The 20,905-nt window shown below is 40.3% G+C and overlaps 1 protein-coding gene and 1 pseudogene across 2 annotated transcripts in view; one reads left to right on the plus strand and one right to left on the minus strand.

The window, feature by feature from the left end:
- The window catches only part of TPRG1 (tumor protein p63 regulated 1), a gene marked incomplete at its 5' end in the record, with an annotated part of 111,242 nt that extends 99,845 nt beyond the window's left edge, over window positions 1–11,397 (plus strand). The window contains 1 exon segment of the mRNA XM_079922016.1: window positions 11,169–11,397. Within this exon segment, the coding sequence (XP_079778142.1) occupies window positions 11,169–11,363 (195 nt within the window). The 3' untranslated portion in view covers window positions 11,364–11,397.
- A 3,605-nt stretch (window positions 11,398–15,002) lies between these two features.
- LOC307186352 (abasic site processing protein HMCES-like) lies at window positions 15,003–20,674 on the minus strand (annotated as a pseudogene). Its single transcript has 2 exons — window positions 19,665–20,674; window positions 15,003–15,124 (listed from the first exon to the last, which is right to left on the minus strand). The product of its transcript is annotated as an abasic site processing protein HMCES-like (transcript).
- Between the last annotated feature and the right edge of the window lie 231 nt (window positions 20,675–20,905).

Genomic DNA, 20,905 nt, shown 5'->3' on the forward strand with positions numbered 1-20,905 from the left:
AGGTGAGGTTGGCTTGAATCCCATTCTGCTCTCAGCAAAGCTCAGTTGTCCTCTCAAGATTTATGCAGATGTCCTCAGGGGCTTCTGGTCTCCAGGTTTGCCTCTGACACCAAGCTCTTGCAGGCACTAAATTAGTTCTTTGTATGGGTCGTTTTGCTAGTCTCCCAGTTATACTCCTAGTTCACAATACCTCAACCTAGGCATCAACATCAGCCCCTAGCCTGACTCTTAACCACCCAAAATCAACAATAACAAAAAACCAAAATGAAAACCAGAAAGAACATAACACTGACACAAAGGCATTTATGTGAGAGTAGACTCACTGAAGACTTCTGGGAGATAGAGTGGGAGTTTACATCAGAATAATGCCCCCAAATTCCAATGGAATACCTGTTCTCCTTATTGTTAAAAGACCTTATTAATAATAATGCTCGGATACGTCGCTTCATAATCTCCTCTCCTTTTCACTCTATCCTGCTCTTGTTCTTCCCCAAACTCCTGTTCTTTTTCTCTTGCTTATTAAAAGTGCAGTCATTTATCTGTTTCTTTTTTTTTAACACTTGTTAATCCAACTGAAAGAACTTAATAATGTATGTTTCCAAAGCTATTTCCTGCCTTTAAAGGAAAACTGGTTCTAATAATTAATTTAATATATATTTTGAAGTAGTAGTAATTCTTTTTATTTTAAGTCAAAAATAAATACCAACTGCCTGGGTTATTACGTCCATCACTTCCTGGGCAAAGTCTTCTCTTATTTCTCATATCTGGTGTGTTTAAGCACTTGTTCTCTCAGTGTCCTTTGCTGGAAGAAATTCAGAGTAAAGGATTAAAAAAGAAATTGTATGAACTACAGAGATATGCCACTGCATTACTCTAATACTTGATAGTGCTTTATTGTTTTTCTGCCATAGAGAAATAAAATTAAATAATTTAAAAGGAAGCTAAAAAATAAAGTATCAAAAGGGGAATGGAAAAAAAGGGGGAATGGAATAACTGTTCCCCAAATGCCCATGAATACAATTAGCAGACTGGAGCATTAAGTTTTGCCCAAGACTTCCTATCAGCCAAGGCTAAAGGGGAAACTTGATGTCCACATAGCTCTCCTTGGATGGAAGAAAGAGCAACAGGGGTGTGTGTGTGTGTGTGTGTGTGTGTGTGCACATGCATGCATGGGTATGAGCACCATGAGGGGTTGGTTAGTTAGTTGGTTGGTTTCCAGTCAATCAAACTACTTTTTGAATCTGTTAAGTGTATTTTCTTTAAGGCTTTTCTCATTAAATTATTGTTTTAAAGTCTTTATTTCGTTCCTGAAAACAGTCTGGAACTTTTATTTGCCAAGCCATTTCTCAGTTAAAGGCCACCCCGAGTCCCAGCTCCCTAAGAAAACAAGTGATCTCAGTCTGGGATATGAGATGATGACTACTCTGATCCAGTTCTTTGTGTCTTGGTTTCTCTTTTGTTGTTGGTTTTTATGTCACAAAGTTATTTGTGTTCAGGACATTTTCCAAAATTGGCTTTGATTAATATTCAGTTTTATTAGTGTAAAAGTATAAATAAGAAGAACAGTAATTCTGGGGGTATAGAATCTTTGTATGAATATTTTGACACAATAAGATTTTAAAAGGGTGATATAAATTAGTTTTTTCATTTCCCCTATGAATGAAATAGGAAAAAGTAGAAGAACACGGGGGAAATGCATAACTAAATAAAACACTTAAAGCAATTTAATTCAATTTAGCAAACCTGTTATGGCAGAGGAGAGGGAATCATGTACAGCTGAGATATCCACAGTCAAAAATTTCAAATTATTTACAATCTAATTGAATAACTTATTTTTAGAAGTACTTTTATAAAATTCATTTTTTTGTTTTTACTCAGTCTTTTCTTCTACAGAACCTGGACTCTCTCTATTTAACAAATGTTTTCCGGTACCTAAAATGTGCAGCTATTCTGATTGTTGTTAAGAATACAAACATAAATGAGACAAGATTCTTCCCTTTGTGGAAGGCATTGCTTAATAGAGGACGCAGATAAAAATGCAAAGATTTTTAAATAAGTGCTAAAGAACTGAAACAGAGTTTGGATCAGATGAAGAGAATTGGAGATAGTTGAAGGTACATGGAGTACCTTAGAGACAGACAGTTTAGCTGGAGTTTAATCTTGTATATTTCCCACCATAATTGTATTGGCTCAGATGATAGGTATAAGGACCTAAACTAAGTTAGGAGTGCTAGGAATGGAGAGAAGATGAAGAGATTTTGAGATATTCAGGGTATCAATGGCATATCAACTGGCATGATATGGTAGGTGAAGGAGAGGAAGAAATCAAAGATGACATGGTCTGGTTTGGGTAGGTGATGAGTCCATTAATTTGAATGAGGAAAACTGAAAAAAGAGTAGGTTTAAAGGTTCAGTTGAAGAAATGCTGAGTTTGAAAGGTCCATGGAATGTGGGGTTGAGTTGGTTGCCAGGCAGTTAGAAATTTAGGTCTGTCCGAAGCTCAGGAGAGAAAGTTGAGCTGTTTATATAGTTTTCATACCACACAACACCGGGTCGAAGCTGAGTGATGGGGTTGATTGGTCAGAAAAGTACCTGAGGAAGAGGAATTAATGGAAAAAATTGCATTCAAATTCAAATTTATACTATCTCTAAGTCCTTCAGCACTGATATAAAAAAATCACTGTCAAATTTATGAAATATTAGGTCAAAATACATTACTTCTTTTACCCAGCTCACTAACTCTATATCACTTCTACTTCCGGTAAGTGTGATGGTCAAATGGCTTCTTTCCAGACGTTCTTGCTTATCTCCAAGTCTTACCAACTGTTTTCAACTTGTGCATGCACATACTTTGCATTACTCATATAAAACAGTTGTGAAAATAGGAAATAATATTTTTGGTATTGATTTTATATTACAAGACATAAAATGATCTCATCAGTTACGTAATTACACTTTGTATTTATTGATTACAATTTGCACGTGTTCATGTAATTCAAGTAACAAAAACCCTTTGAGGGCAGGATGCTATCTCCACTTTAAAAGTGAAGGTACTTAGAGTGACTAAGTGAATTGACTGAGGTATTATAATCATAACTGTATTTCTACACACAATTTGCAAATGCTCAGGGAAATAGTTAAAAACCAGAAAGAACTCTGTGTGTGTGTGTGTGTGTGTGTGTGTGTGTGTGTGTGTTTATTATAGTCTTTGCTATGATATAATATGATATGATACTTTACAACCAAGGTTAATTATTCTCAATTGTTCCATCCACTTTATATTTGCAACTTTTAGCATTATCTTTCCCCTTTTAACCATTTGTAACAGAATCAGTTTTGTTTGCCCAATGGGCAGCAAGCCAAACGCTTAGGTGCCCAGGTTTTCAGCAGAGAAAGGGTTTATTCACAAGGCAGCCAAGCAAGGAGATGGATGAACAGATCTCAAGTCAGCCTCCCCAAAGACAAGGGGCTTGGGATATTTATAGGATAAAGAAACAGGGTGGTCTGAGGCATGGGGAAAGGTGATTGGAGGCAAGAAAACACCGAGGTAATCTGTGTTCTGTGCGGGCGTATCGGATTTACATTCTTCTTCTTAGGGTGCTTATTCAGAAAATGATGGTGTTGGTATAATCTGAGGGTGGAGTTTTTGGCCTTCTGACATCGAAAGGTCTTCCTCTGGACACTTACACAGTGGAACGGTCAGTGGTCTCGACCAGTTTGAACTGGACAAGACTAGCTCCATGTTCCTGAAAAACAACTCAAGCCACCATTTCTCTGGCCACCCATAAGTTAGAGGCGTTATCTATAGGGGGCAGTTAAAGGAATCTTGCGATATATTCTCTAACCTACATGAAGCTTGGAGGGCATGCAATTGGCAGGAACAATTAAAGAGAGCTTAGTCAATGAAGGCAGGTTACAGAATAGTATTTATTAAGCAAGTTTTAGTTCAAGGGATCTAATTGATGACTGCCCTTGGTTTCACATTGTCTTGCTGGATTCTTAGACCGTGTGGAGTCTTGCTGAGAGGAACTAGTGATTGAGCTGTAGAGCTGTAGAATAATAGTGAATGGATCGTGGATGCTCTACAGCTTAATCAAAGTGATTTACAGACCAACCCTTTTTACTTTTGTCTGGCATCTTTCTCCTTATTTTCAAGGGAATTATGAAAGTGAACCAATGTTTTAGCAATCAAATGTAACTTTATATTCTTAACCCCTTGGTTTCCTGCTACATTAATTCAATAAATATTTATTGAATTATTTATATATTTTTATTTTAATTTTTTTTGGCTACGCGGCTTTTGGGATCTTAGTTCCCTGACCAGGGACTGAACCCGTGCCCTGGCAGTGAAAGCACTGAGTCCTAACCACTGGACTGCCAGGGAATTCCCTAACAAATATTTACTGAATACCTACCTGGCATTGAGTACTACGTGCTGAGCAATGCTGTAGATAATTGTTGGGATAGCAAGAAGAATAAAACAGATTTTGCCCCCAGATATTTATAGTGTAGACGAAGAAGGCAAAAAATGTAATTAACAAATTATAATTTAATATGCAAATACTGTTGATAGAAAGATTCAAAGTTTTTATCAGAGCCCAGCAGAGAGAACAGTTAAGTCCAAAAGTTAACAAATGTGATAACATTTGATGTGAAACTCAAGGTAAGAGTGATTTAAGCATCAAAGCAGGTGGTGAAAGACATTTTAAATAAAAGAAACATGATTAGAAGCTGCACATTACAGAAGTGTATAAAATGTTCTTGGACAAAGAGTCGTTCACTTAAGCTAGAGTTTAAAGTGTGTGTGTGTGTGTGTGTGTGCGCGCATGTGCGCGTGTGCACGGGGAGGGTTGGGAAAATGGAATAGGATGAGGATGGAAATTTGTAGGATGAGGATTTGTAGAAACAACCCTTTTGTGTAGGAAAAAAAGCTTTTGCCGCATCTTCCTTTTTCCATCTATATTCCTGAACATACCCACAGTCATGGTGTCTCTATAAAGATAATTCCAAGTAATACGTGCAAGGATGATATAAACATCTGTTTATCTTCTGTTCAGCTGTGTGGCTTCCCAAGGGCTTTCCATTGCTGGGTATTGGATGGACGTTTTACTCCAACATGCTTCACTTGCTGCATGGGGTGGCTGAAACCTGTAGCCTGAAGGCTTGGAAAACCTGCTCAGCTAAAGAATGTGGGCCTGCAGGCATGAAACCTGGTCTCTTTACCCAGTGTAAACAGGAAGCAAGTGATGGTTGTAATAAGGAAAACTGAGACTCTGGACAGTGAACTGCTGGCAGACAGCATCTGAAGCAAACCAGGGGCCCAGTCACTCAGCTGGTAAATAATCGCTGTAAAGTCAAGAAGAACATTACACACTCACACACACACACACACACACACACACACACACACACACACGCACACACAGAACTATACTTTACCCTAACCAGCACACAGACCCTATGTAACCGGAGTTGTTAAAACCTGACCCTCTGTTTTTGAGACTGGAATAAAAGAGAGAGCCAGGGGTGGGTGTATAAAAGCTTTTAGAGAAAAGTATGTGGCTGGTGGCATTCATATCAAATGACACCGCGTTCCTGTCACACAGATTGAGTTCAGGTGCTTGAAATGCTCGAGAGCCAGCTTGGGGACTTGGCCTTTTGTCTGCCTCCTTCAATGCACAGCTTGTCCCTCTGTCTTCACAGCCCCTCCTCTTTTTAAAGGGCTCACAGAAATGACTAGAAATGAAGTGCATCTGACTCGAATGAAATGCCAAGTTCACTGAGTATGAAATAGTGTCAACTTTTTCTTTCCAGCACTTTGATTCTGAGGCCACAGAGAATTCTCATGAAATAAAGCTTATGATGAGGACTCTGGGGAGGCATCCAGTAACCCAAACTGATATATATTGATCTGTGAAAAGGCATTCTGACAATCCAGAGAGTGTTGACCATGGAAATGTTGAGGTGAATTGATGAATTGCACCTTGGACTTGAGGAAATCATAGTTCGGTGATGACAGTGATGATGTAGTTAATGATTTATTGACAATATTCATTACTGGCAATAAGGCTTCCTTTAATGCTTTTGCAATATGACTCCAAATTCCAGCCTTATCTTATTCACCTTCCCCAACCCTTCCTGAAAGACATTAGCATGTGGGCACACACACATAGAGCTTATTACAAACCCTTTGTTTATTAAAGTTAGTTTAATCTATGTAACCAACCTATGAATTTGATGGTATTAATAGCCTTATTTTATAGAAAGGAAACTATAAAATTCAGAGAGGTTAGGTAACTTGCCCAAGGTCACACAGCTAGTGAGGGCCATATCTGCGATGTAAGAGCAGATCTGTTTTATCTTAATACTCATGTTACATCATGCTATATACTTCCTTTAGTTCAGTGGTTCTCAACAGGAGATGATTTTACCCCTGGGGCACATTGGCAATATCTGGGCAACACTATTTGTTGCCGTACCCGGGGTTGTGGTGACACTGGTATCTGGTGGGTAAAGCTAGGGATGCTGCTTAACTTCCTAAAATACAGAGGACATACTCCCCTGCAGCAAAGAATTATTTGGTCCAAAACAGCAATAGTTCCAAGGTAGAGAAATCTTGGATTAGTTGTATAGATGGCCAGCCATACTTCTGACTTTAATTCTTAGAAAACTGGATGAAATATTTGAGATGCATACATGAAATGCAACAGAATAAAAAATAATTTTTGCCTTGAGTATTTGGCGGGGCATTATGGAAGAGATAGGATTTGAGCTTGGTTTTGAAAAGTGAGTTTTTTCAAAACTCATTTTTGGTTTTTTAGTTTTTCTTGGTTAAAAAAATGAGCACTATAGATCTTTGTGGATTGAACAGACTGTCAGAGCTAGAGGGTCTTAGGCAAGCTTAGTACAGTGGGTTTTTAAAAAAATTTTTTTAAAGGAAAAGACTTTTAAAAATAAGATCTTACTCAGAACCCAAATACATAAAACCTACAAAAATTGAGCAGCTCTGATCGATGTGACTATAGGGACTGAAGCTTACCTTTTACCTTTTCTTCCATATCTTCTCCCCAGATCCTCAGGTATCTGTTGTTTGAATACTATTAATAATAGCACTTTCTTTCTTTTCAAAAGAATCCTGGTTTGGATGATTAATTATATGGTCACCCAACCTATGAAGAAATCTAGTGTTCTAAGGAACAAGTTAGGAAAATTATTGAGTCTGATTTTTTCTCTATCCCTTTTGAAAATAAATTTTCATAATTTATTTAGAGGAACATAAATTTATTTAGAGGAACATAAATTCTTTCCTAAATATTAGGATTTCATTCAAATGCTTCTAGCAATGTACATAACTATAATATAGATATCAAAACCTGGAAATTAAACATTGGTGCAATACTATTAACTAGACTACAGACCTTATTTAAATTTCATCAGTTTTTTGTTTTGTTTTTCCTAATGTCCTCTGTCTGCTCCAGGATCCAATCCAGGATCCCATATTACATTTAATTATTCTGTCTCTTTATTCTGTTTCACAGTCTTTCCTTTATTTTCATGACCTTGGTGATTTTGAAGAATACTGGTCGGTTATTTTGTAGAATGTTCTCATTGTGAGTTTGCCTGATGCTTTCTCATGATTAGATTGAATTGAATTAGATTTTTGGGGGGCACAGATACTGCAGAAATGATGTGTCCTTTCACTACCTCTATTGCAGGCTCACGATGCCTGTATGTCTTATTACCAGTGATGTTAACCTTGATCACTTGTCTAAGATGGGGTATGCTATATTGCTCCTTTGTAAAGTTAGTATTTTTCCCTTTATAATTGATAAATATCTTGGAAGAGGTACTTTGATGCTCAACCCATATTTTTTGAAGTCATGGTTTCTGAGTGGAATTTAATATAGCCTTTGGCATCTAGGGAACTTTTATTATTTTAAAATAGTGCATATCACAGGTTTTTACAAAAGTGCTTTCTGGAGTCTATCATGCATATTAAAGAAATGGCATTCAAAGTCTGAAACTGAAGGGAATAGGACTAAGGAAGCTAAAATCGTTCTTGCTTGTAAGTGATAATATTTATATCTATGAATAGTATGCTTTAAAAATATTTTTGAGCAATGCACTTGGGTCTAATGAGGTTGATATTTACCATCGTTATCATTATTATTATTTTCCCATTTTCAGATGTGTAAACTAAGGCTCAGGGAGATTAAATGATTTTTCCAAAGTCTAATCATCAGTAACAGATAGGGCAAGGGAACATACTTTTTTCCCACTATATGCAGTGATGGAATGGACATGGTTAGATTGCAGTGAGTTCCATATCACTGTATATGTCCATGTAGAGGGGTGTGGCTTCTTGGAGAGGATGAGTGTAGGCAAATTAAACAATAGATGAGTGGCTGGAATCTATAAACCTAAGATCACTTCTGACCTTGATTATTCCATGTTATTAATTTATTCTTCCGATTTTGCTTTTCTCTCCTGGAAACTTAAGAAAGAACACTTCTTTCTGACTTTTTTTTTTCTTTAAGATACTGATGATGTATTTTCTTTTCTTGTTTTTTATAAATTTTATTTATTTATTTTTGGCTGCGTTGGGTCTTTTGTTGCTGCGTGCGGGCTTTCCCCAGCTGCAGCGAGCAGGGGCCACCCTACATTGCAGTGCGTGGGCTTCTCATTGTGGTGGCTTATCCTGTTGTGGAACACAGGCTTTAGACATGCAGGCTTCAGTAGTTGTGGCATGCAGGCTCAGTAGTTGTAGCTCGCAGGCTCTAGAGTGCAGACTCAGTAGTTGTGGCACACGGGCTTAGTTGCTCCGTGGCATGTGGGATCTTCCCGGACCAGGGCTCGAACCCGTGTCCCCTGCATTGGCAGGTGGATTCTTAACCACTGCACCGCTAGGGAAGTCCCCTTTCTGGCTTTCTTATCTAATCAACTAAAGAACTGGTGGATTTTGCTGTAAGGGACGATGTCCTCCTTTCCAGAATCCCCAGGCTACATGACTATAGTTTGTTTCATTCAATGATACTAATATTTAGATCCATTCTAAGGTCTTAAAGAGGATGCTAGGCCTGGGAACTAGTAATAAGAGGTAACTTCTGTCTGTCTTTGTCACTATAGGCTCATGGAAAGCAAGCAAAATCCTACCTGTCTGTTGGATTCTTTAATCAGTGATATTTAGAAGTGAGTCTGTTTTTTAAATTAAGGTTTGACATTATCTAATTCGGTAAATATTACTTGAACTAAAGTAGAGGGACAAGTACCTTAGTTTATTTTGAAAACCCACAGATACTGAGGCACTCTAGCAAACTCTATGTTGTTTATCATAAAGTCACTATTTTTTTTAACTTCTGATATTATCCCAAAACCATAGATTTAAATGCATCTTTTCAAAAGAGCAAACTGAGGCTCAAAAAGCAGAAGAGAATTTACAATGTCACAGAGCAAGTAAATCAGCAGTTTTATTTGCATGGCTTTTCTTTCTTTCTTTTTTTTCCTTATAGGTTAGGTCAAATAGTAGTGATGGACATATTCTAAATTTTAGGTTCTTTTTCTTACCAACAGGGAAACTAAACCTCCAATGGAGAAGTGGTTGCCCAAGGGCAATTTGGTATAAAATTAAGAATCCAGGATAAAACCTATATTGAAAATGGGATTATGGGGAAAGACTACATTCTCATTCTTCATTGAATCGTCATTCTGTATCAGTCCCTCAAAGCCAAGATTGGCCTCCTCATGGAGAAAAGGAAAAACAATGGTGTCTTTATTGAACATGCTTAATAATTTAGATTGATATTGGAATATACTCTAAAAGTTTTAATTTAGACTTGTAAGCCAGTTGCCTAGGAAACATATTTGGATCTTACTGTGAGTAGGCCCTTATTCCTCATGTTCCTTTTTACCATGGTGCAGAAAGTGGAGTAATTCTGGACAAATCATTTACCTTCTATTAGTCTTGATTTCCAACACGGGAATGATGATACCTTCTTTGACTTACCTGATAGACTTATACTGGAATGAAATAATGGATATAAAAGAGCTTATTGGAAATACAAAGATATGAGCTTTTCTAATTCATTTCCTTCTTTATATCTCTGTTTGCAGTGCTCCCTGAATTACCCTCCTCTTAACCCAATTCAACTTGATTTTACCAAAAGAAGCAATTTTTTTTTTTCACTCATTTAACTTAAAGTTCAGGATAGGCTGATCCAGTAACCCAAATGGCTTTGTGAAGAATTACTCTCTCTCCATGTCTTAGTTCTTTCACTTTTGTTGGTTTCAGTCTCAGTCAGGTTCTCAACTGTGTGGCCAAAATGACCATGAATACCTCCGGGCTTGGATGCTATCAGATTCACAGCCACATTGGTCATGTGCCCATACCTGAATCAATCTCCTCGACCAGAGGAATGGATTCCTCTGATTGGTTAGGACTGAGTCATGTGCTAAAGTCAGCTCTGCTTAAGCTATTTGGACTAAATGGAAGAATGTGGTTCTGCAAAGGAAAATCGAGGTACTCTTATTGGAAGAAGAGTCTCAAATGGAGGAAAGGATGCTGGCTAGGAAAGAACAGCTGCTGACAGGCCCTCTCTAACCTCATTTCACCCATTGAAACCCTATTAACCCTTAAAGGATTGTCTCAAGAGTTTCCTTTTGAAGTCATTCCTAATCCTCTAACCACATATGATTTCTCCCTCTTTTGTGTTTCTTTAGCATCATGTGCCTCTTTTTGCTGTTTATTTTCGTGGACTTTGTACGATCATCACAAGTTCATTTTTTATGTTATTATAGTGTCACTTCTGTGAGGGCAGAGACTATATCTCCCTTGTCTTTGAATCTTCAGCAGTACCTGACTGGTGTCTGATCCATAATAGACTATCAGCAAATATTTATTAAACTGACTTCTTAATGTTGTACAAGTTATGAATAATGAAAAATAAACAAGATGTGGTAGCTAATTTTATTATGTACATAATTTATTAACGGATTAATTTATTAAAAGACTAACAGAAGCAATGTTAACAATTCTGAGATACGATTTCTGTTTAAGAAGTAAGAATAACTGCAGCTCCAGGAGAGTGGTCAACCATTGTGAGCACTGGCTGGGGAGGAGGTGTCTCTGGACCTACTCTGCATTCACTAACTCTGTGCCTTCTCCTCTTTAGTTGTCCGGGTTCATGTCTAAGCTTGTTCCAGCTATCCAGAATGCCCACAGGAATTCCACTGGATCTGGAAGAGGAAAGGGATTGATGGTGTTAACTGAACCCGTTTTGATTGAGACCTACACGGGTCTGATGTCATTCATTGGAAACTGCAACAAACTTGGCTATTCCTTTGCCCGGGGGAGTGTTGGTTTTTGACACTCTTTTTGGGGGATAAGTACATCATCCATAGCTACACCATTACTGAAGATTCTGTTTCAGCCCACCGTATTTTTGGACTGAAACAATTAGTTATTGTTAAATAGTATTACATGATTTTGAAGATTCAGTATCTTAGGGGACTTAAAAGCTTGATTAGACTGATAAATGCACACTTCAGACTTTATATAAGGATAATCAAATTTCTTCAAACCAGAAAATAAATTCTCCTGAGCCCATCAAATAATGTTTGCAAATGAATGACAAATGAACTCCTGATCATAAACTTGGGGAGGACCCTCTGGGTTCTTGTTTCTCTGTCCTCTAAATGTAGGCTTGTTCTGGGTTTTTATTTTCAGCCCTCTGATCCTGATCTTCTCTCTCATTGGGGTCTCAATCTATATTATTTTAGCTACCTTTTTTTATGGGGATGACTTCCAAATCCATATTCTCATCCCTGGTGTTTAAGACTCAGTTTTGCACTTCTGTCTGCTGATCATCTATATCAGTGTTCCAATGGCCACTTACACTCAGCATCTTCAAAATCTCGGATTTCTGTATGGGATTTTAATGGTCCCAGTCATCATCCCTGAAATCCATCAGTTTTGATGTCTTTAAACTTCTTGCCAGATACATTCCATATAGTATCTGTCTTTGTCTGGGCTGCTATAACAAAAATACTACGTACTGGTCGGCTTATAAACAACATAAGTTTATTTCTTACAGTTCTGGAGGCTGCAATTCTGAGATTAGGGTGCCAGCCTGGTCAGGTGAGGGCCCTCTTCTGGGGCTCAGATTTCTTGTTATATCCTTACAGGTAAAGGGGCAAGAGTGTTCTCTCGTGCTTCTTTTATAAGGGCATTCATCTCATTCATGAGGGCTCTGCCCTCATAAGCTAAGGCCCCCTGTTTAATACCATCACAATGGGCTTTAGGATTTAAACATATAAATTTTGGGGGGACATAAACGTTCAGACCATAGAAGTACCACATCTGTATGTGACTTAGATTGTGCCCAATGCCCAGATGTCAAACTTAAAGTTCATTCTTCTTTCAAAACTGTTCATATACTCCTTCTCCTTTCCATTCTCACAGGTATGTTATTAGATCATGTTTTAAATTCTGTTTACCTGGATATTTGTTATAGACTTTTAATTGGTATCCCTGCTCCAAGGCTGACCCTCTTCTAATCCATTTTATACTTGGTTGCCAGACTCCTAAAGCACAATTTGATCATATCATTCCCTGTTCAGGAACTTTCAATGGCTCATTTCCTTTTGCAGGGTTTTTTTTTGTTTGCTCATATGTTTTGTTTTTTTAACAGCAGACCTTTCCTTCTAATGAAATCTGTTTCAGTTGCCCAATATGTAAAACAGATAGAAGTAGGACCACTATGATTGAAATAGAGATGGGAATGCCACTGATCTCCTCTTTTTTGGGTCTCAGACGTGCCTCTGTGGAATGTCTATGGATCCCACAGGAGTTTAAGAAGAATGTTTCCAAAAATACTCTTCTAGCTCATTCTGTTTCTATTTTCTTTTCTCTCATATTTCCTCTTTGTCGCTCCTTGACTTAGGTCTAATTGTGAAGAACTCAGGAGGTCATCTCTTCTGTTTTCATCTCTAAATTTTTTTTTCAATTTTATTGTATTTTTAATTTATTTTGAAAAGAAACTTTTAATGTTGAGCACTGTAAACATTATTATAATTAGCTCTTTGCCTGTCCAAAGAACCAAAGTTGAGACACCTTGGCTGGTATTCAAGTTAAAAATTCCAGCTGTTTTTTGGGGGGTGGGAAGGGGGAAGGGGGTGCTTGTGTGAAGTCTAAAGTCTTTTCTTCAAAATGCTCACTTCCTCGATTTCAACGATTTCCTCTGATATTTCACAAACATCAATTTGATGGAGGCATTCAAAATCCAAACTTTGAATAACCCTCATTTTATTTTGTCTTTATCTTTGTTTACTTCCATTAGTAGTTCTCTCCCTCTCTTTCCACTTCCCAGCACCCACTTTTTTTCCCCTCATGATGGCAAATATTGGTATAGTCCCCAAGGCAGGGAACTTCTCTTCAGACTGTAAAAGGAAATGTTGAAATCCTTAGCCGTCCTGTCAACAGTAGTGGAATGAAAAGTCGTTGGATTGTTTTGGCAGTGGTTCTGAAGCAGGCACAATTGGCAAATTATTGTAACACCACTGCCCGAAAATCCCCATTTGCCTCAAGGTAGTGGCGTTTGTTGACAGAAGCCTCCGAAATGTCCAGCACATTCTCTTGAGTTACCATTTAAGGATCAGTCTGACAAGTGACTTCTTTCTGCTTATTTATTCCCCTTGTAACCTAGGCTGGACTGTTCCCAAATGACCTTCGAAAGGACACAGTGCAGCATCATCAATAGAGCAAATCAGAAAAGATGAGAGGAGGGAAATATCTCTTAGCCCTGAGGTCAGTCTGTACCAAGAGGGTACCAAGGTTGTTTAGTGTGGAGAAGAATGATCTCAGAGATGACATGAGAATTGTCTTCACATTTCACACAGATTGTCCTGTGGGATATTCCAGAAACTGATAAATGGGATCTAGAAGGCAGGATTATGACCAGAGGATGAGAGGATTCAGGGATTTGGATGGCAGTTTAAGACAAGAAAGAACTTCTTATAGTTAAAAATGTCCAAAGATGGGAAGCTTTGCTCCTTGAAAGAGTCTCCCATCACTTGATGTGTACTAGTAGGGACTAGATAAAGTGGATATTGTGAAAGGGATTGTTAAAGGGCTGATTGATAAAATCATTTAAAACCAGAGACCTTATGATTCTCCAAATAATTGTTGTCAATGATTAGGTAATACATCCTTGTTTTTGGAAAGAGTTGAATCAATCATGTGAGACCCTGGAAAGTTACCCGAACTTTCCTAAGGTTTAATTTCTTCATCTGTAAAATGGAGACGATGCTATCTCTTTTGTCTACTTCATAAAGACCTTGTGAGGATTCCAGGAAATGAGGTTAAATTATTTTATTAAATAAAAATCATTGAGTATCTGCCTGTAGTGCAATGTCACTTTGGCAGCAGAAACTGGGACACCATCCAAGGGAACTAAATTCAGTTCTTCTGGGAGTTGTTTTTTGGTCACCATGGACCTGCCGAGCACCTCATTCCCATTTGACACAGGGTATTCTCACTTGGGTTCCTTGTCCATGAGCTTGACAAGTAACCACAACCCACAAATCAGGAGACCTATATGTATACCTGGGCTTTTCCTTCAGGCTATCATCTGAACTATACCAATAACGTCTCCCAAAGGGGCATCCTAGGTCTGATTGGGAATAAGATTTGATACAAGAGGCATTAAGTACAAAGCATATCATCATAAAAATGTCATGGTTGGCCATTTTCTCTATCTGATCTTTGTCTATTCAAGAAACCCTACTAGAAAATCTCCAATAAATCTCTGTTCAGAAACTGTTTGAACAATTCTGTTGGCAGATTGCTCATAGTCTTCTGATACATCTTGGGCAGCTCTGATGGTTAGAAAGTTCTCCTGTTGATTTAGATTCGGGATCCATCTGCCATCTCTTTTATTTAAAAATAACATTCCCATGCTGGAGTAGGTTCAGCTTGTGTTTCAGTACCTGAATGTGGGGCATTGGGGTTACGGAACCAAGGTTGATGGATTCTCTAACACGTGACAAGAAGGGGAGCTGCCATGAATCACCACGCCTGGCCTCCCAGTGGGCAGTCGGGCCTTCTTGGAGGCTGACATTTGACCAGCCTCTAAGGCAGAAAAGAGAAGCCAATTTATGAGGATCTTTTGCCTTGCACCCCCTTCTCATTGTCCCTTTGCTGAAGCCTTACTAAGGAAGCCCGATTCATAGAGCCCTGGGGCTAAGGAAGCAAAGAAACCATCGAATCTAATGCTTTCATTTCACAGAACACAGAGCAAAGGCCTGGAAACTGGCAAGAAATTGCTCAAAAGGCAGATGGCGAATTTTTGGCAGTATGGGGATTAAACTCTAAAGCTTCCAATCTCCAATTCCAGCTCCACTGCTCTTTCCGTATACCTCCATTCCCAGGAAAAGGCACGTCATCTAAATCGGCGTATCATAGTTTCTGTGTTCATTCTGACGTGAGAAAACAATAGGTCACCGTTGTTCAGGGGGAATTTCCAGAAATTACCTGTATTTTCTTAAAGGCTAAGGTCACTCATGGAGCTCTCTGATGTCCTATCTGATTTAAAAGCCCAAACAAAGCTGCGGAAGCCAGCAGATATTTTGTAAGGCAGCCTTACCTCTGCCTGGCATTTTGTGGGGCAGAAGAGGGGAGGGCAAAAGTATTAAATTCAGGCTTAAAAGCTCCTCAGAAATTCTTTACACACAGGAGACCAAGTTGGAGAAAAGAAGATGACTCCTGCCAAGGGGAAGAAAGAGAGAGATGAATGCCTGTGGTTTTCAAAGGTTAACAACAACAACAAAGCCCGAGTATTTGCACAGGGATGAATGTTCATTGGCTTTTGGCCAACAACTGTACGAGGGCTTGTGCCCACATCCTGTAGCTGTGGTTTAGGGACGCTGCTCATGAGTGACTTCTTATGCTTAGTGGCAGGAAACTTTAGTCACTGATGTGTAAACTCACCTTTGGTCTGCACCTCCCACAATGTGCTCTGAAGGCAGTTCGGGGACCAGGCCTCCTGATTTTCTTACAGATACCAGTTCCTCAGAGATTAAGGAAGAACTCAGTTTAAGGCCTTGGGAGGGACTGAGACTTGATCAGTACTTACCTTACTCCACTCAGTTGTAGCAACCCCTTAGGATAATTCTATAGCCACAGGGAGGAATTATGATATCCTCTGCGAAATCCTCCCTTTAACCTCAAAACCCAAGACAAAAAAACACGAGCTCTGTTTCATTTCAGGGCTGCAATATGAAATATGAGAGGCGAAGTCAGGAGGTTGCTTCTGAGCCTAGATCTTGTATCTGATGAGCTATTTTACACTCAGTTTTTAAAAGTTTGTAGTAAACTCAAAGTCTCCTTTTCAGTGAAGCTAAATGGAATTTGCAAGAAATCCCTCAAAAAGCAGATGGTGAGTTTTGGGCAATACTGGGATGAAACTCTAAAGCTTCCATTTTCCTGCTCCTAGCCACTGCTCTTTCCATATATCCCCATTCCCAGGGAAAGGCATATCATCTAAATCAGTGTTTCACAGTTGTCATCTAAATCGGTGTATCATAAGTTACTTTGAGGTGAGAAAACAATAGGTCCAGTTTAATTAACTCTCATGTTTTTAGGTAGATATGAGAGACTGTGATGCTACATTATGGGTAGAGAGTATGTTGATATCCATTTCTCTGAATTACCACCTCGTCTCTCACATCCTGTCCACAGGGCTACCTCATGCATCTCAGGAACTACTTTTCCTTCCTTTTGTATCCCCTGCTCACTCTTTATGGAATTATTGAAACAGATTGGAAGGGACCCTAAAGGTCATCTAGTTTAACCTCCTACCTATTGCAGGAATGCCCTCAACCAAAACACACAGCAGATGCAGGCTCAGCTTCTGCAAAAACATTGCCAGGGCAGAGAATCCCTTGCTTTCTACGGCAGCTAGTTCTACTGCCAAGCAACTGCAGTGAGTTGAAAGTTTTTCTAAATATTACATCCAAACCTTCCTCCCTGGAAAGTTACCTATTTGGTCCTTGATCTTCCTTCGAAGTTACCCCGGGTAAATCAATTTCCTATTTCATATGGCCACACTTCAAATAAAGGCAGCTAACTGGTGCTGTCCCAACAAAGTAGTTTTATTTTTGTTTTTTGACACAGACCCCCAGTTACCACAACCGTTCTTCATGTGCTGGATTATCCACAGCCCCTGTTGAACTCCTCCTTGTTCGTGGACTATTCTGTTTGGTTAACATTTCTTTTAAAATATTGTATTCAACACTGGCATGGCAATTCAAATATGGTCTGACCAGTGCAGGTTAGAATGTAGTTGTTCTTCACTTGCCAATGTACTGTTATTAATGAAATCCAGGTTTTCTTTATTATACTATTTGTTCACATGAAGCTTATGGTCAACTTCATACTATATATAATGCATAACATTATTTTTCTGATTTAATAATATCATTTAAGGAACCAATGAGGCCACTTTAGTATGGCTTAACTGTAACGAACCTGGATTAGCTCCTAGTAATCACTGCTTTTCTCTTTTGACTTTTAAATTTATTTGTTAAATTTTTTCTAAAGTATGTATTTAATATTTTATCCGGAATGAGTGTCAGACTTATTTTTCTATAGTATCTGGCAACCAACATTATTTTTAAGTGGGATTTTTTTCTGTCTTCAGTCTAGAGGACAAAGTGGGAATTGTTACCATGATGGGCAGCTGAGCCAAAGAAGTACAGTAATCAGAATGGTTTACTCCATAGAGATCTTTTTTATTTTTTTTGTGGTATGCGGGCCTCTCACTGTTGTGGCCTCTCCTGTTGCGGAGCACAGGCTCCGGACACGCAGGCTCAGCGGCCATGGCTCACGGGCCCAGCTGCTCCGCAGCATGTGGGATCTTCCCGGACCGGGGCACGAACCCGTGTCCCATGCATCGGCAGGGGGACTCTCAACCACTGCGCCACCAGGGAAGCCCCATAGAGATCTTTGGTATTGGTTAGCTGATCATCTTGTCCTCAGAGCAAAAATAGATGGGCTGTCCACTCAAGTTTTATTTGGTCTGTGTAGGCAAGAGTAAACAGAAGGCTGACGTGAATCAGCATCTGCCACCCCACTGTTACTGGAATGTGGGGTCCAGCTGCTTGCCACTCTAAAGCCAATAAAAAGACAAGGTTGGTGGAAAGGAAATTTGCTTTATTTCAGGGGCTAGCAATGGGGTTGGAGGGGAGTGTGGACTCATGTTGAAAGGCCAGCTCCCCCATGCTGGCAACCAGTGGGCAAGACCTTTAAAGGGGAGATTCAGGCACGTATAGGCAGAGGGAGGGGGCTACATGCAGCAACAGCACAGCTAGCTCTGACAGTCATCTTGAACTTGATCATGTGGTGGTCTGATCAGCATCATCTTGATTGTTCAAAGTACAGTTAGTCTTCAGTTCCAGAGTCAGTTTCTTCCCATTTCCTTGAGGCCAGTTCTCGGAATTGTGGCAGCTTATGTCATGGCTACAGTCTGGTCATTATGTAGTTAACTTCTTCCAGCTGGTAGGGGTTTCAGTCTCTACAAAACAGCTCAAAGGATATGGCTCAGAGTATTATCTATAGCCCTTGAGGAGGAGCTAAAGGTCCTTGACTTTGCTTAATGACTAAACTATTATTATATTGTCCTGTTTGACTGTTTTCCTTTGTTTCTGCATTTTCTCACTTCTCTGATTAAAGTTCTTCTTTGGCTAAAGTTTTTCTACAGACAAAAGGCAGGCAGAGGACGTGGGGGAGAAAGGACCGTAAGGTCCTGCTCCGTTTCACCACAATACTATTATCTTCATTGAATGCAGATTGCCCAATTCAATGGCAATAATTCCCACTGTCATTTTTGGCCTATGGAGACTAGCCACAATGAAACTGTTTAAGAATGTTGGGTTTCCCCTCACGAATGTATTTCTCTTGGCCTTGGTGAAGGAAGTGTCTCTGAATCTTCTGAGGGGATATAGTTGGAGGGAAACTGAGAAGCTCTTACATAATAAATACACTTGAGCATCACAATCTCCCTAAGCCTTTGGATACCTCCTTCTAGCATTTCAACTTCATTCAGTATACCCTTCCTCTGGGTACACCTCTCAATCAATTAAGCAAGCAAATTATTGGAGCCATTTTTTCTCCCACCAAGCCTTTTTATTGTTTCCAAAAAAGCAATTTTGTCCACAGAAAATCCCAGTGCCCCACATTTGTTACAAAATCATTCCCTAGGTCTGATGCTAGGAGAAAACAGTGAGACCTGGAATTCCTCCCACCAGCAGCATTTTCTGAAATGTAGACAGTTTATCAAATATAATTTATTCAGAAAAAATACAGTGTTTTAAAACTTAATTCCAAAAGAAGACTGAAGAAGCCCAAAGGCTGAGCAGAAAACAGCCTCTGTAACAGCACCAGGTCAGGTCAGGCTGAGAACAGCCAGCAGGGTCAGGCTCTGAGGGAAAGCCCACCGGTCCTACCAGCAGACGACGGTAGGCACAAGAGCCCCTCCCCTCCCACCAGGAATTGATGGCGGTGGCCATTCTTCTTCCCAGGCTGCCCGCCCACCCACCCCACTGGGGGCTTCCTGGTCTCAACCAGGACAGCCGCTCGCCCAAGAAGCCACAACTCTTTAACACTGTGCTACCTCCTCCCAAGCAACCCCGCCTCTCCTTCTTCCGCTTCAGGCGTTGCTCAAGGAGTCCTGCCCCGCCTCTCTTGGGGGGGGGGGCGGGGCCGGGGAGACTCCTCCGCAGGAACCAGCTGGACCACAGGGGCACATCTGACTCTACCTTTTGGAGTGTTTTGGGGTCTTCCTTTTTGGGTGACTTTGTGGCCAGCCATTGCAGTATCTTCTGGCTGCTGCTCCTTTTTGACCAGTAAGTGGACAGGAAGCAGACACTCAGGAGTGCTGTTTCGGGAGTCGTTCACCAAGGGAGAGACTGGATGGAAGGTGGTGTTCTCTGTGGGGTGGCTAAACTTCAGAGCTTCTTGAGCTAAGACCTCACCAAAGTCCAGCCGCTTAGAGACTGCCTCCTCTCCATCTAATATGGCAGACCTCCTGGGGTGGATGACGTTGATTCAAGCCTTTGCAGGAACCCACTGTGATGATGGTGTAAAAATACAAGAACCCCCTCCAACCCCCACGCCCCCAGCAGTCAAAGATCCCGGCCACTGTCAGCAGCCTCCAGCTGTCCCAGACTTTCTCCCAGTCCTCAGGTCCCTATGCAGCACCCACGCTCTCTGACCTTTGTTTTGATTTGGGGGAAGTAGATGAAGTAGGGTTGCCTCTGGCTTCTTGCCTGACATGGCTGCCACTCACAGAATCCATCTGCTAAAACAACACAGCATCTTCCTTTTCCCAGAGGCACCTTGAAGGACCGTTTCTCCATTATGGTGTCACTACAACAGCTGGGAGTGTTGAACTGCAGCTTGGAAGGATCAGCTCCTTTGAACCAAGACGGGACCAAGCCCTGTCGCATGGCAGCAACGATATGCTCAATTGAGTCTGTGCCCTTCTCCAAGTGCACCCGGGACAGGAGCACTGGGCTGCTGGACTGCAGGCTCTTGTACGAGGGGCAGTACCGGTCCGGGTCCCTGGCGGTCCCTGTAGGCGCAGGCCCTGGCCAGGGCCTCCCTGGGCAGGTGGCAGTACATCCGCCTGCATACCTTCCGCGCCACCTTCACACTGTGGGTTCCTCCACATCAGGCCCCACACCCGCGTGTCTCTCTGCGCACCCTGCACCAGGCCCCCCTGTTGGAGCCATTTTTAGTGACTCAAGCACATTGAATTCAGAATCTTATCCTGGTACCCTCTAATCAATAACATTTTGTTTGTCCCAACATTATATTGCTGCCACCTAGATCTAATACGCTTTGAATCAGTTC

Source organism: Stenella coeruleoalba (assembly GCF_951394435.1).
Source record: "Stenella coeruleoalba genome assembly, chromosome: 5".
NCBI classification, from domain to species: domain Eukaryota; kingdom Metazoa; phylum Chordata; class Mammalia; order Artiodactyla; family Delphinidae; genus Stenella; species Stenella coeruleoalba.